The 14,648-nt window shown below is 35.5% G+C and overlaps 1 protein-coding gene across 2 annotated transcripts in view; it reads left to right on the top strand.

The window, feature by feature from the left end:
• Positions 1 to 14,328, top strand: part of UCHL5 (ubiquitin C-terminal hydrolase L5) — a 39,128-nt gene extending 24,800 nt beyond the window's left edge. The window contains exons 7-11 of one of the 2 annotated variants that reach the window (XM_036754191.1): positions 1,668 to 1,731; positions 4,046 to 4,148; positions 4,735 to 4,848; positions 8,542 to 8,640; positions 13,056 to 14,328. In XM_036754191.1, the coding sequence (XP_036610086.1) occupies positions 1,668 to 1,731; positions 4,046 to 4,148; positions 4,735 to 4,848; positions 8,542 to 8,640; positions 13,056 to 13,100 (425 nt within the window). In that variant the 3' untranslated portion in view covers positions 13,101 to 14,328. The remainder of the gene's footprint in view (positions 1 to 1,667; positions 1,732 to 4,045; positions 4,149 to 4,734; positions 4,849 to 8,541; positions 8,641 to 13,055) is intronic. The other variant, XM_036754192.1, reaches the window with a different exon arrangement.
• The last annotated feature ends 320 nt before the right edge of the window (positions 14,329 to 14,648 follow it).

The raw sequence follows: 14,648 nt of genomic DNA, 5'->3' as shown, positions 1-14,648 counted from the left end.
TTCCCTTCAGTTTTGTTACGTTGTCTCATTTTTGTCATTGTCTTTGAAATTTTCTGTGGTTTCTATGATTTGTTTAGCCTGCCCCACTCCTTCCCCAATTCTTAGGATTCAATTATTTAGTCTCTGCTTCATTTTAATTCATTCTTCAAAGGCACTTTATTAAGTATTTTTTATTGCATTTTATTCTGTAAATGATGTTTAATATTTCTGCTTTTCTGCATTGGTGGTGAGACTTTTATTATACCACAATATTTGGATGATTTTTTGTAAAAGTGTCATGCACACTGACGAAGTATATAACAAACTATTTTCATCCACTGATTTCTAGAGAGCTGTCATCTTTAATTTTTTGCCAAAGTTTTTTTCAGGTCAATAACTTCTTGTTTATCTTTTTGTTAGATTTGTCTAGGTCCAAACAGGTCTAGATTCCTTCACTATTGTAGTTCTGCTCTCTATTTTTCCCTGAATTCAATTAATTTTTCTTTTTAAGTTTTTAAGTGCTATAAGGTGCTTTTAAGCAGGTTTTAATTTCCCTGCTTTTCTCTCTCTATCATGTTTATATTTATTGTATCCTTATCTGAGATCATAATTGCTACCTTTGCTCTTTTGAGTTCACACCTGAAACATAAGAGATTCAGTTCCAGCTCATCATTTGATGTCTTTGTGAGTTTTTGTTTCAAATGTTTTTCCCGTAAATAACCTATTTTTCAATTCTGTTTTCTCATCCTTTCTGCTATCTTCTTATATATGGATCAGTTTGTTCAGCTCACATTTACAGTTATGATTGTTAATTGTGTATTTCTCTTCATTCCTTCTTCCTGTATTTTTCCCTCTCTTCCCCTTTACCCCTACCCTCAGTATTTATAAATAAGCAGATATACCAGAGTACCAACTTCACTCCTTCTATATTTCTATAGTTTTTTTATCTTATGCAACCCTTTTATGCGAAATAGTGAGTTCTCTCCCTTTCTTCTTCCCTTTCTGCACAACACAATCTCCTATTCTTTTCCATTTGTTTTCTCCTCAGACAATCAAACCACCCTCAGGCCTTCAGTGTCAGTCTCTTCTAATTTCCTTTATAACTCTTGAAGACTTGTCATGAAGACAGTCTAAGGACACACTTGTTTCTTCTTTCTGTTAGCATGTCAAAAAATAACCCCCACGTGGTCCATTCCAACTTATTAAATATGTATACCTTTTTTGTTTTTCTTTACTCCTGCCTGATTTTTCCAATATATGAATTATCCCATCTCCTTGCATTTCTTACTTCCTTTTATCTGACCAGTTGCCCATAGGCACCAAAGGATAAGTTGAGGAAATGAAAGGTGAAACTCATCAATCAGGTTTTCCTACCTTGTTTGTCACTGCTAAGAGATAAGAGTTTGAAAATAAACTTAGATTTATAGGTTGAAATTAGATTTCTATTTTATATTTTTGTGTTATCTCTTGGGCTCAGTTCTCATTCTGTCTCTAGTCCTAGTTACTGCAGGCAGTTGAGAGTTAAAGCTACAAGTAGTTACGTTGAAAAAAAATTTTTTTCTGCCTGCCTTCCCTCACAGGTGCCACCATTGCCTGAAAAGAGGTATTTTTAAACCAAACCTGCCAAACAGTTTTGATGTTGCTTTTTTCACATCTTATTTTACTTGATGCTTTCCATTTTGTTTTAGGTGCATGTAATCAAGAAGATTGGATTAATGCAGTAAGACCAGTTATAGAGAAAAGAATACAAAAGTAAGTGTTTAGCTAAATTTTGTGGGTACCAAAGTCCAGTGTTAAAAATTTGTTTAGGAGCATATCTCTTATTTAAAAAACATTTAACTTTAACAAACTTTTTTTTTCTTTTTTATTTAATATATTTAGTTTTCAGCACTGATTTTCACAAGAGTTTGAATTACAAATTTTCTCCCCATTTCTACCCTCCCCCCACTCCAAGATGGCATATATTCTGGTTGCCCTGTTCCCCAGTCAGCCCTCCCTTCTGTCACACCACTCCCTTCCCATCCCCTTTTCCCTTCCTTTCTGGTAGGGCAAGATAAATTTCTATGCCCCATTGTCTGTGTATCTTATTTTCTAGTTGCATGCAAAAACTTTTTTTTTTTGTTTTTGAACATCTGTTTTTAAAACTTTGAGTTCCAAATTCTCTCCCCTCTTCCCTTCCCACCCACCCTCCCTAAGAAGTCAAGCAATTCAACATGGGCCACATGGGTATCATTATGTATAACCCTTTCACAATACTCATGTTGTGAAAGACTCACTATATTTTGCTCCTTCCTAACCTATCCCCCTTTATTGAATTTTCTTCCTTGATCCTGTCCCCTTTTGAAAGTGTTTGTTTTCGATTACCTCCACCCCCATCTGCCCTCCCTTCTATCATCTGTTTCAATAATCTGGCTAGCAGCTTCTGTGGGGGTATAAGATTCACCCACAGCCAGCACCCAGAAAGCTGCCAACTGCACAGGTTCTTCTGATCTGCTTAATTAAGGAAAGCAAGGTGAAGGGGTTGACAAGCTTACTTTTAATTCAGCATTCAAATATCATTCAGTTAGTTCAGGGGAAAAATCCAGCACCCTGAACTTCAAAACAAAATGCAAACAAATTAGAAACATCAACAGACTTTGTCTGATTCAAATCCCAACACATAGTTACCAGAGTTCAACAAAGTTTCAACATCCAGGTTTACAAGCTGGAGGGCTTCTTAGCTACAGCTGCCCGGAGTCTCCTCATCAGCACTATCTCCAGAGCCTCGAGCAAATGGCTCTGTCCTCAGAGCTCAGGCTCTGGTGATTGGTTCTTGAGTTGGCCCCTCCCCTTAGGACCCTGGGAGGTTCACATCCACATGGATTAGGTTAACACTTAATGGGGTTTGGGCCTGGGGCTTAGCACCTAGTAAGGCTCACTGAGATAAATTGAGTCACTCAAAGAAAACAAAGGCCATTCTAGTTACATCATCCCCTCCTTTTTTCCTGTGGGGTAAGATACCCAATTGAGTATGCATGGTATTCCCTCCTCAGGTCAAATCCGATGAGAGCAAGATTCACTCATTCCCCCTCACCTGACTTCTCTTCTCTTCCTACAGAATTGCTTTTTCTTGCCACTTTTATGCGAGATAATTTACCCCATTCTATCTCTCCGTATCTCCCTCTCTCAATATATTCCTCTTTCATCCCTTAATTTTATTTCTTTTAGATATCTTCCATTCATCTTCAACTCACCCTGTAACTTTAGCAAACTTAATGTCATCCAAGAATAACATTCCTATTATTGTAGAAAATCCTTTAATTTTAAGTAGTGATGTATCATCTCTGAGGAGTAAAAAATGTTCTCCGACATAAGAATGTGTTGTGCTAGTGAATAAATTTATTTCTTGTGTAGTTACACGTGATGGACAGGAATTTTCTGGTAAGTTAAGCTGGATGTATGTAAGACCTCATGAGAATAAAGTGAAGTCTTTTAAGAAATGTACTTGAAATTTAGTAAAATTCACTTATGCAGCCCTTTTAAATGTCTTCTTTTCTTGTCACCTTAGGTGCTTATTATTTATCCTTGCTGTAAAACAGGTTAACTTTTTTTTTAGGAATAGAATAAGAGCTAATAATTCAGAACAGGACATAGACACAAACATAAGATATTATTCTGGTCAAAAATATTTTGCAAAAACTAATTTGCCTTTAACTCTATCAGTAGAAAATAAGACTTTTGCCTTTTTTTTTCTGAATGTTTGTTTTCATCTTGCTCATTGCCATAAAGTGAATTGATAAAGAGGTATACTTAGTATCATCATAAGCATTTTGATGAAAAATGAAAATATTGGTCTAAAAGCAGTTACAAATATAATCTTGTTTGGAGTTTGATTTGTCCATAGTCAGATTGTTCTTGTTTGTGAACCTTTAAAATCTGCTTGCACAGATTAATCAATTTAGGGTGTTTGGCTTGCTTTCAAAGGTAATTTTGAAATAGATTACCATAATTTTTCCTATTGTGAACAGTATGATCTTTTTGTTCTGCTACAATAAAATGGGAAATAATTCTCAGAAATCTTTTTTAGATACAGTGAAGGTGAAATACGATTTAACCTGATGGCCATTGTATCTGACAGAAAAATGATATATGAACAGAAAATAGCTGAGTTGCAAAGACAGCTTGCGGAGGTTGGTTGTCCTATGTATATTTAATTTAACAAACACTTATTAAGTATATACTGTACACAAAGATGTCTACTTGGTGCTTGGGATATGAAAAATAGCCCCAGACCTCAAAGACTCAAGCATTTTACTAGAACATATTACTTTTCTCATTAGCTTATTTTCTTAGAAAATGTCATTTGTACTTCATACTTAGCATAGATTTTAACAAATGTTGTGACTGTCCATATTACTAAGTTCTTCTATAAGAAGTTTTTAGCATACCATTTTTAGATTGTCTGTTTCTGATTAAAAAGGAAAATTACTCATAATAGTGAAAATATGTTCAATAATTTGACTAAAATTAATGAATCTCATGAAAAATAGAAATATCCTCATATGTCAAGTATTTTTCTTCACAGAAACATTTTTGTACTTGGAAATGTTGTGACTTTTGTGTGTGTTAATGTTATACTTTAAAATACTTTTATTCCGTTACCAACATTTTAAATGTTAATTTCAGAGTAATTTTTCCGTTACATATTTATTCTTTTAAAAATGTTGATAGTGTTAATGCTTAATCATTAGTGTTGCTGTTCTTTTTTTTTCCAAGGAGGAACCCATGGATACAGATCAGAGTAGTAATATGTTAAGTACCATTCAGTCAGAAGTTGCCAAACACCAGATGCTAATTGAAGAAGAAATTCAGAAATTAAAAAGATACAAGGTATGCTTTTTTTTTGTAGGTGGGCAGGCAGGGCAATTGGGGTTAAGTGACTTGCCCAAGGTCACAAAGCTAGTAAGTGTGTCAGGTGTCTGAGGCTGGATTTGAACTCGGGTCCTCCTGACTCCAGGACTGGTGCTCTACTCACTGCGCCACCTAGCTGCCCTGGGTTTGCCTCTTTTTAAATTGTTTTCTCCCTCTCTCTAGCTCTCCCTCCCTCTCTCCTCCTTTCTCTCCTTCCTTCCATTTCCCCATTTTCCACAAAAATCCCACCTGTTTCTTCATTGCTGGGCTCTTGAAGACAATGTCAGTGGATTGCAGAAAGCTCTGTCAGGTTCTGCCCAACTGGATAGGCTTCAGGTACAGACCTAGATTGTATCTATTCTTCATCTACAACCCTAGCTAAATATAGGAAGGCTTATTACCAGAAACTTGGCCAACATAGCAGTTGGTTAATGGTAATCCTTAGCCGTGAATTAAATAACAGTAGGGAGTGGTGTTCCATCCTATATACCATGTACCTGAAGAGAGAAGCTAAATAAAATAAAGAAGACCTTACTTACATGAAGGAATAAAACCAGAAGAGTTGCTAAATCTGTAGAGCCATCAGGTCCTGCTAGATGTCAATGATAACTGAATAGTCACTATATTATGAAGGCAGAATTCATGATTTCAAAAAAAATCATAAATATGGCTGAATGGTTCAGAACCACAGGATATAAGGAATTCTCTAAGTAGAAGGCAGAAGAATTAGAGCATTTATTCAAGCTCCAAAGTGGCAGACCCACAAACCAGTGTCCCCAATTCGATATCCTGGCCAAAAGCTTCCAGGCCCAGTAAGTCCACCTCACAAGAGTAACCAGGACATTACAGAAAAACATGGTGACATTAAACCAAATCATATTCGTGCTTCCCCCCTCCGGTAAGAAGGTTACCCACTGGCCTCAAGCCCTTGCTCAGCACTCTGTGGTGTGCACGCAGGTCAGCCCTGCTACCAGCAGCGCCTGCTGCTTCAGCTCCTTTGGCTTCGGCTTTAGCTTTGGTTGTTGCTGTCGTTGCCACTGGCTGTGACACGTCTCAATCTCCAAGCTGTATTCTCTCCTTTTATACAGTTTCAGATGTCATCAAGCACCGTCTGAGTGACCAGAACTTAAGCTCCTATGGTTGGCTCTGGTCTTAGCGCCTCCCCTAAGAACCCTGGGAGCTCCATGCCCACGTTGGCTTAGCATCTAGTAATTAGGGGTTTGGGGCAAACTTAGGAGCAAAGATCTAATCAGACCTTCTTAGCTGGCTGGGGGTGGGGAGGGTGCCTTAGTCGGCGCCACCTTAAGCCTATTCAAATGGGTGGGAAAGAGCTTCTCACGTACTGATTGCCTTAACAGTCACATGTGAATCCAGATAGCTAGTTTTTGAAGACAGCATGAGGTGAACTGAACGAGCTTTCTTCATCCTAGTCTTGATGAATGAGAAGAAAAAAAAGTAGCAGTAAAGCAGTCTCTTAAAAAAGATCAAGAAAATTTTTGACTGTATAGTGTTATAGCTCTAAGAATCCTCTGTGGGTCTGTGTGTTATATGTACACATTAAGTAGATTTTTATTCATCATCTTGGTCATTTGCTGTGAACTGCAATGAATTGGGTTCTGTAAATGAAGTTATAACTTTATAGTTCAGCTTAATAATTCCATGTGACAAATGCTTATGAAGTACCTTCTATATATACTGCACTGTCTTGGGTGTTGGGCTTTGAAACAGATTGCCCTGCATGCTCTTAAGAAGTCTAGTAGGAGGATAAACCAAATTACTATAGTACAAGTTGTGACCTTGTAATTCCTAGTAAAGACCTACTCCAGTACTTCATTATGGCACAGAGGTGATCCTGCTTTTTCAAAGGCTATGTAAATGGAGTATAGAGTCCTGCCAGTTTGGAAAGGCTGGAGTCAGTGATGGATTGTATATTTCCAATCAGTTCAGAGGCTTATTGCCCCTACAGCTATAAGAAGATGTACTTCTGAGTTATAGCAACTCTTGGCCATCTAGTGGGTTGTAGAGGGGTTGTGATCTGTCTGGATAGAGAGTGTATCCAAACTGAATACTTCTTGAAGTACTGAAGTAAAGTGTTCCAAAGGACACTATGGAAGTGATGGGCGCAGAAGGTTAGGGACTAGGGGGAAAGAAGGGGCTCAATTGAATAAGGATGAGTACATGAAAGAATTTCTGCCTACTATAGCAAGGATTAGGAGAGCAGAAGATTCAAAAAGAAATTGAAGGAAGAAGCTGGTCTTGGGCAGAGTGGGAGGGAAGGGGAAAATGCTGAGTAGTTAGTTAATAGAGAAACTTAGAGAAATATTCCGTTTTAAGATTCCAGTTAGAGTGGTGATTCAAGAGCTCATACTTCTGATGAATTTACCTCAGCTTGCTGTCTTGGGCTAGCTAATAGATTCCTGTGGGGAGGGGTACCTGAAATGCCTGTGAGAATCAATAGGCTGCAGATCCCAGATGAATTTATTTCACCTTGGTATAATAGTGGAATGAAATAACTTACCTGAAATTGTCAGTGCATTTGTGTATCTAAGATTGTTCTCACAGAAGCTATATTGTGGACAACCTTGTTGCCAAATTTGTGTTTGTTGTTTTCATCTACAGGTGAACCTAAAACTTCCCTTTTGAATTTATTATAATCCATATTTTTTTCTATTTCGTTTTTGAAAAGATAAGTTGTTATAAAAAGATTTGAGTTTAAGCCTTTGGTTGGCTATTGGCTTTAGCTTAATTCAGGATATTTATTGAATTTTAGAAATAGGATAAATGTCCTTCTATTATCTAGGTACAGTGCAATTAGATTTTACTCTTTCTGCAGTTGTTGATAATGAATAAACATTCCCCAGAAAACAAAATGGAGTGCCATACTTTTTTTTTTTCAGACATGAGAAGATTAATCTAAGAATTGAGAGACACTTGTATTATCTTAATATTCCAGTCCTGCTGGACACATCCACCTGAATATCCCATTTAACACATCCAAAATGAAACTTATATTTCTGTCTCTTCCTCCAACCTTTACTTTTTCTAGGTTCATAGTCATCCTTGACTCTTCTCTTTTACCTCCCATATCCAAATATTTTCCAAGTTTTGTTGATTTGGCCTCTATAACAACTCTTAAAATATTACCTGCCTCTGTGCTACCGTTATGTAAGTAAAATGGCATAGCACAAGACCAAGGATTGTTTTGCTTTTTCCTTTGTTTTGTAGTTTTCCATAACCAAAGAATTTGCTACTGAATGGTCAGCCAAGTGGTAGTAAGCTAGGTTGCACCTCAGAAAGCAGAAATAGTTCATTGCCGGGACCATGCTCAAAACTTTTCTAGCATGATAGAACCTGTTAGAATTTGCATTCTGTTGACATAGTCTTGCTGAACCTAGGGATACTTCCATAAAGAATGGAACTAGTACTTTGTGAAAGACTTTATAACAATATTAAATTCATTTTTAATCTAAAATTACTACAATGCATTATTGAATGAGGTATAGAGATTCGTATGACTTGACAAAGTTGATATTTCTTTTTTAAAATGCAAGGCCTATTATAGGTTATATTCTGTATTGGTACTTATTTCTTAGATTATATTTATATGAGGTTTCTTTTTAAAATTTAGTATAGAGAAGATAGTATTCTGTAGTGTTTTTGATTCACTTTCAGATTGAAAATATTAGAAGGAAGCATAATTATCTGCCTTTCATCATGGAGCTATTAAAGACTTTAGCAGAACACCAGCAGTTAATACCACTAGTAGAAAAGGTAAGTCATGATTACTTATGTTAAATTTTTCCAAAATTTATATGAAATCTTAATTTTGGCATGTGTGTAAGTTAAATTTTGTTAGTCATTTAAATTTTATAGCTTTGCTTTTAGTTATAATGATAAATGTGGTAGTTATGACCTAAGTTGAAAGAATAGAAAAAAAAATTTTGCCACTTAAGAAGCTTTCACATTTTCTGAATTTCCAGTATTGAGCTCAAAGATTTAGTTGAAGAATTAGTTCAATATTTGTCTTGTTAGTTGATGAAAAATGATTTTTAAAAAATCTTGAGGGTTGGAAATATAGTTAACACATCACAAATTCAAACTGGTATCAGGACAGGAATAGACCATCTAGAATTCATTTCCCTTAGGTTACAGATGAAGAAATTCAGGCCTGAAATGATGTAGTGACTTTCCTAAAGTCCCGCAAATGGCTGGCACAAAAATCATGGTCTCTCTACATCTAGTCTAAATTTCTTTGCTCAGGGGGGAAAACAGCTTGAATTATAGCAATCTAAATTATAAAATATTAATAAGAAGTAGAGATTTAATATTTTTAGGTACATAATAGCAAGTCAAACTAAACTGATAACTTGCCTAAATACCATTGCTAACAAGTATATCAGTATTTTGATCATTAGTATCTTGTATATATTAATGAGTGCTTTAATAGTCTTTGAAAATAATTTTATGCCTTTAAACATGGCATTTTCAACTTTGTTACTATTAATGTGAAAATTTACTAAACAAAGTTTCAGTCTGATTCCAAATTCTAGCATGAAAACTAGCATGAAATTCTAGCATTTTGGTATAAGAAAAATAAACTGTTCTCAAGTCTATCCTGCTCTTCATGTCTTCTATACACATGAATATCAAAAAATGTCGTATTGGAGAAAGAAAGTTGGAGCCATGAAGCTGTGATCTTTAAATTTGCTTTCAATTAGCCATAATTACCATACAATGTCTTCTTTTTGCCTTAAAAATCAGAATGCTTCCTTGCCTTGAAATTTGAATTAACATTACATACAATTTTGGACATGAGATAGCAGTCTATGCGTAACTAATAATATTAAAAGGTAGATTCAGACTGCTGTATATTACTCTCTCATTTTATTTTATTGTTTTTGGGTTTATTGAGTTACATGTTTATTTTTTATGCATTTAAAAAAAACTGTTAACTCTGTTATGGGAGACTGCATAGTGTAATGGAGAGAACATACTTTCAATTGTTCATTTTTAAACTGTTGCCTGGAACTAAAAAGTGTTTTCCTGCCTCGTAGGTGTGAGTGTGTGCCTTAATACTATGTTCTTAGTCTTTTTTTTTTATCTTTCAGATTCTCTTCCTTGGTTACCTTATTAGTTCCAGTGGGTTCAAATTTCATTTCTACAGATCTATACCTCTCTCTCCTGAGCTCAGCTTCCCCTAGATGTATCAGTCTAGATGTACAACTTCCTGCTAGACATCTCAACATGGGGATGCCATAAACCTCAAAGTTTCTCCACCCATGACTCTTCTAAACTTCCTTACTTCTTTTGAGGATACCACCATCTTTCCATTCACTTGGATTTATGATCTTGTAGTTGTCTTTAAGCTCCATCCTTTCTCTAACTACACATATTTGGATAGTTGCCAAGCCTTATAGGTGTCTCCGCATCTCAAATAACTTCTTCCACTTCCTGCTACTACCCAGATTCAGGTCTTTATTACCTTTGCCTGTACTATTGCAGTAACATTACAGTTACTTTTCCTGCCTCCAGGTTTTTCTGTCCTGTCCATCCATTCAGCTGTCAGAATTATTCTCCTTAGACTTGGGTCTGACTTTTACTTCATTTAAAGAAAAGCTGCATTGGCATCCCATTGCCTTTAGGATAAAGTATAAACACCTCCCCTTAACAATTAGACACATCACAATCTGACTGTCATTTCACCTTTTCAAATTTATTTCAAATCATTACCTTTCACATACTCTATTCCCGCCAGATTGGCCTTTGATCTGTTCCTAGAACCTGGCATCATGTCTCTAGACTTTGGGCCTTTGCTCAAGCCTGAAATGCTTGTCCTTCTCATCCATTTCTCTTCGAATCCTTAGCTTCCTTATGCTCATATACTACCCCCTTTGCACAGCATTTCCAGATCCCTCTATTTGTTTGCTTTACCTCTTCAAATTATCTTACATTTACTTAACCTATAAACATGTTGTATTCTCCAGGAAGTGTAATTTCCTGAAGAGCAGGAACAGTATTTTTCTTTTGTATTTCTTCGTATTAAGCAAACAGGTTCTTAATATTGTTTATTGAATGAATGAACTTCCCAAAACAACACCTAGTATTTAAGATGCTGTAGCACAGTGATTTTGTATAAATTTCCAGAATGAATTTCTGGAATGAATTATTTTTTGTTGGCCTTTTTGGCCTCTTTTGTAGATTGAGTCACTACCTTCAGGGGATGTTCTGTAAAGACTCCTGAATTCCTTTTCCAGGTGTGTAACTCAGAATCCACATCTTATAGAAATTGCTTATTTTCTACAATTATTTTTATGTCTATTATTATTATGTTATAGATATTATTTATATCTGTTATTTTCTTAGTCTTTTTCACATCATGGTGTATTGGTTAGACAAATGTGGAGTGCAGAAGACCTGGTTTCCAGTCTCTTCCTTAGTGCTTAATAACCGTTTTTATATGGACAAATCACAACCTCCCTGTGACCCAGTTTTCTCATCTCTAATAGGGATATAATTATAGCTATAGTATCCGTCATAAGAATATTGCTGTGAGGCTCAAATTGGATAATGTATTTGAAGTACTTTTTAAACTTTAAAGCTCTGTGTTAATGTCAGTAACTGCTATTTTTATCAAAACTTAGCTACTTGCTTATCTGCCCCACTCACATAGCTTTCCTGAGGTTTATCTCCATCGACTTGACATCTTTACTCTGGAGTAACTTAGTGACACCAATCTTCAAACTTGAAGATTTCATTACGGTCTTCCAAATACTATATAAAAATGTTAAATAATACTGGTCCTAATGCTAATCCCTCAGGGATAATGTCATTTATTTTGCTAGGCAGAAAAGTACCATTTATATTTATCCTTTGTTACCTGTCTCTAAACTAGTTGCCTATCTATGAGAGAAAAACAGTTTCCATATTCCCATAGGGACTTTTAAAAATGGCGGCTTTGTTGGCTCATTATCCATAATCACTTTTCCTAAGCGTGAGTTTTCCCTGAGACTCTTAGACTCTGTCTGCTCTTTACACTCTGTCTTGGTGCCTTTATCAACTCCCATGGATATAATTATTGTCTTTATGGTAGTGACTTAGATCTATATATTTAGCCCCACTCTTTTCCCTGAGCTTCAGTCCTGTGACACCAATTGCCATTTGAAGGCATTTCAGAATCAACATATTCAGAATAGAACTCATATTTTCTGCAAAATTCACTTCTCTTCCCTAATTTTTTTGAAGGGAACCACCATTCTTCTAGTGTCCCTGTAGTAACTGATATCATTCTTGACTCTTCACTCTCCCTTACCTGCATGTCCAGGCACTTGCCAAGTCTTGCCATCTCCATGCCTCCACATCTCTCACATCCATTCCTTTCACTATTCACACAGCTACCATCTTCAGACCTTCATCATCAGTTGCTTCGATTACTGCAACCCTGATTGACCTTTCTGTTTGAAACCTGTTACCTTCTAGTTTGTCCTGTACATTGCCACCAAAGTAATTTTCCTTAAGTGCAGATCTGATCTTACCACTCCCCTACTCAGCCAACTCCAGTGGCTTCTGTTCCCTTTAGCATAACACATAAATTTAAATGTTTAGCTTTGAAAGCCTTATATTATCTGGCCTTCTTGTATCGTTCTTGTATGCTGGCTTGGTATAGTGGAAACACTGAACTTGGAGACCTGGGTTCAAATTCTGTCTTTCGTATTAACTGTATGGCCATGGTCAAGTCATTTAACTGAGTCCCAGCTTCTTTATCTGTAAAATGGGGATAATATCCCCTTTGGAATTTACCCTTATTGCATCTTAATAGTATCAAGGTAGATCATAGTTATGTAAGACTTTATAAATTTTGAAGCACTGTATAAATGTTAATTACTAATATTATAATCAAAAGAGTTAATGTATTTATGGAGCAAGCTATTCAGAGTAACAAAATTGAAAGATCAGTTTCAAATAGAAAAGAGATGGAAACTAAATATTATCTTAAGTGGTTTCTACTTAGGAAGGGAATGATCTTTATAAGTCATTTCACAGAAAGGCTCAGGTAGCTTAGTAGAAAGCATTTCAACAAAGGTGCACATTTAGTAGATCCTAGAAAAAATATGTACTTCAAGTTATAAGGGAAAATTTTGTATAATTGTTGCTCTCGAGTTTGTCATAGTCTGTCTTTTAACTTCTAGGCAAAAGAAAAACAGAATGCAAAGAAAGCTCAGGAAACCAAATGAAGAAGATGCTTGGAAGAAGATGCTTCTGATCTTGCTTTGATGAAAAAACAATAAGTACATAGGACTTTTAACAACATCCTATCTGGTCCAGCGCACGTTTGACAATAGTAACAATCTGTCTCACCTTGAATGCATGGATTCATACAATCTTTTCCCCTTACCTGCATCATGTGCATGTAGTGCATATTAAGTAAAAGTGGTGTTTAGAGTTGCTTGACCAAATTCCATTATTTGACATTTGTATCTAAATTCCTGATAGCTTCTCTGAAAACAGAACTACTGTAATGCACCCAAAATGCACAAGTGACATTCTTCTAAACTGTTCCTAATTTATCTTTTAGGCTTTTGTCCCACAATTAAAGATTAAGATTTATCATAAAATTACATGTTAATGTAATAATATTTGGACTATTTTTGCTTTCTTAAATCTTATCATTACTGGAACAGTTTGGTAAATCTCTTTCTCTTTGGTACTTTTTATTTGGAGGTTTTAAATAGAATTTTATTTTTTATTTTCTATAGTGAGTAGTTGATAATATTTTAATTACAAACCCATTTAATAAAGGCAAATGTGTAATACCTAAGGATTTCCATTTCTATCAGTGGAAAAAAAAATAAATAGCCCATTTTTGTTTTGGGAAACTTTTAAACATTAAGCATTTTAAACATTTTAAACATTTAAAATGTTTTATTTTGGGTAGAATTATTTTTGTGGAACATGTGCGTATCATGTGCTTCAAAGCATATTTTTTCTTAGTGACATACTGTCATATTTTATATTTTAAAATTTTTCTCATTTTGGCCACGTTGTTTTTTAAACTGTTAGGCTGTGTCCTGAAATTGTTTTTTAATTTGGTGATCTTACACTTCTGAGAAAATTCTTTAAAAATGGGAATGTGGGTGGAGGCCAATAGGATCTCCAGGTCAGTTAGAAAAAAAAGGTGGAGAGGCATGGTTCAACAAATCTTCAGAGTGCCATTTAAAAACATCTTTGTAATACTGGGCTTCGTCAAATTTTACTTCACATAATGAATATAATTGTCATGTTCGTAATTGAAATCTCATAAATCCTATTTATACAAAAGGAAATTCCAATTTCTTTTGTGAATTAGGCCCATTACTAATGTGAATTTTCAAAGGAGGTGCCTGTTGTAGGAAATACCTCACTACAATGATTATATTACTTTAAAATTTGATGAGATATTAATAAAACAATTTAGTAACAGTTTTTTCTCTGTGCATAATTTACTAATTTTATTCATTTAAGACAATAAAAGGTTCAGCAAGACTCCACTCCAGTCTGTCTTCTACAAGTCTGACCATATTCTTTCCCTTGCCCCAATACTTAGTAAACTCAAGTGGTTCCCAATTGCTTCAATGATGCACATTTCTCTTTTAAAGCACTTCACAGCATGGACCTGACCTACCTTTCCAGCCTCAATATGCATCACTTCTTTTCTGTACTCTATCAGACAAACTGACCTTCTTGCCATTTGTTACATATGGTACTTCATCCCGTCTCTGTGCCTTTCATTGGCTATACTCTGT

Source organism: Trichosurus vulpecula, chromosome 4, assembly GCF_011100635.1.
Source record: "Trichosurus vulpecula isolate mTriVul1 chromosome 4, mTriVul1.pri, whole genome shotgun sequence".
Classification (NCBI taxonomy): Eukaryota; Metazoa; Chordata; class Mammalia; order Diprotodontia; family Phalangeridae; genus Trichosurus; species Trichosurus vulpecula.
Note: the sequence above shows the minus strand (reverse complement) of the source record. Positions and strands in the feature narration are given on the sequence as shown.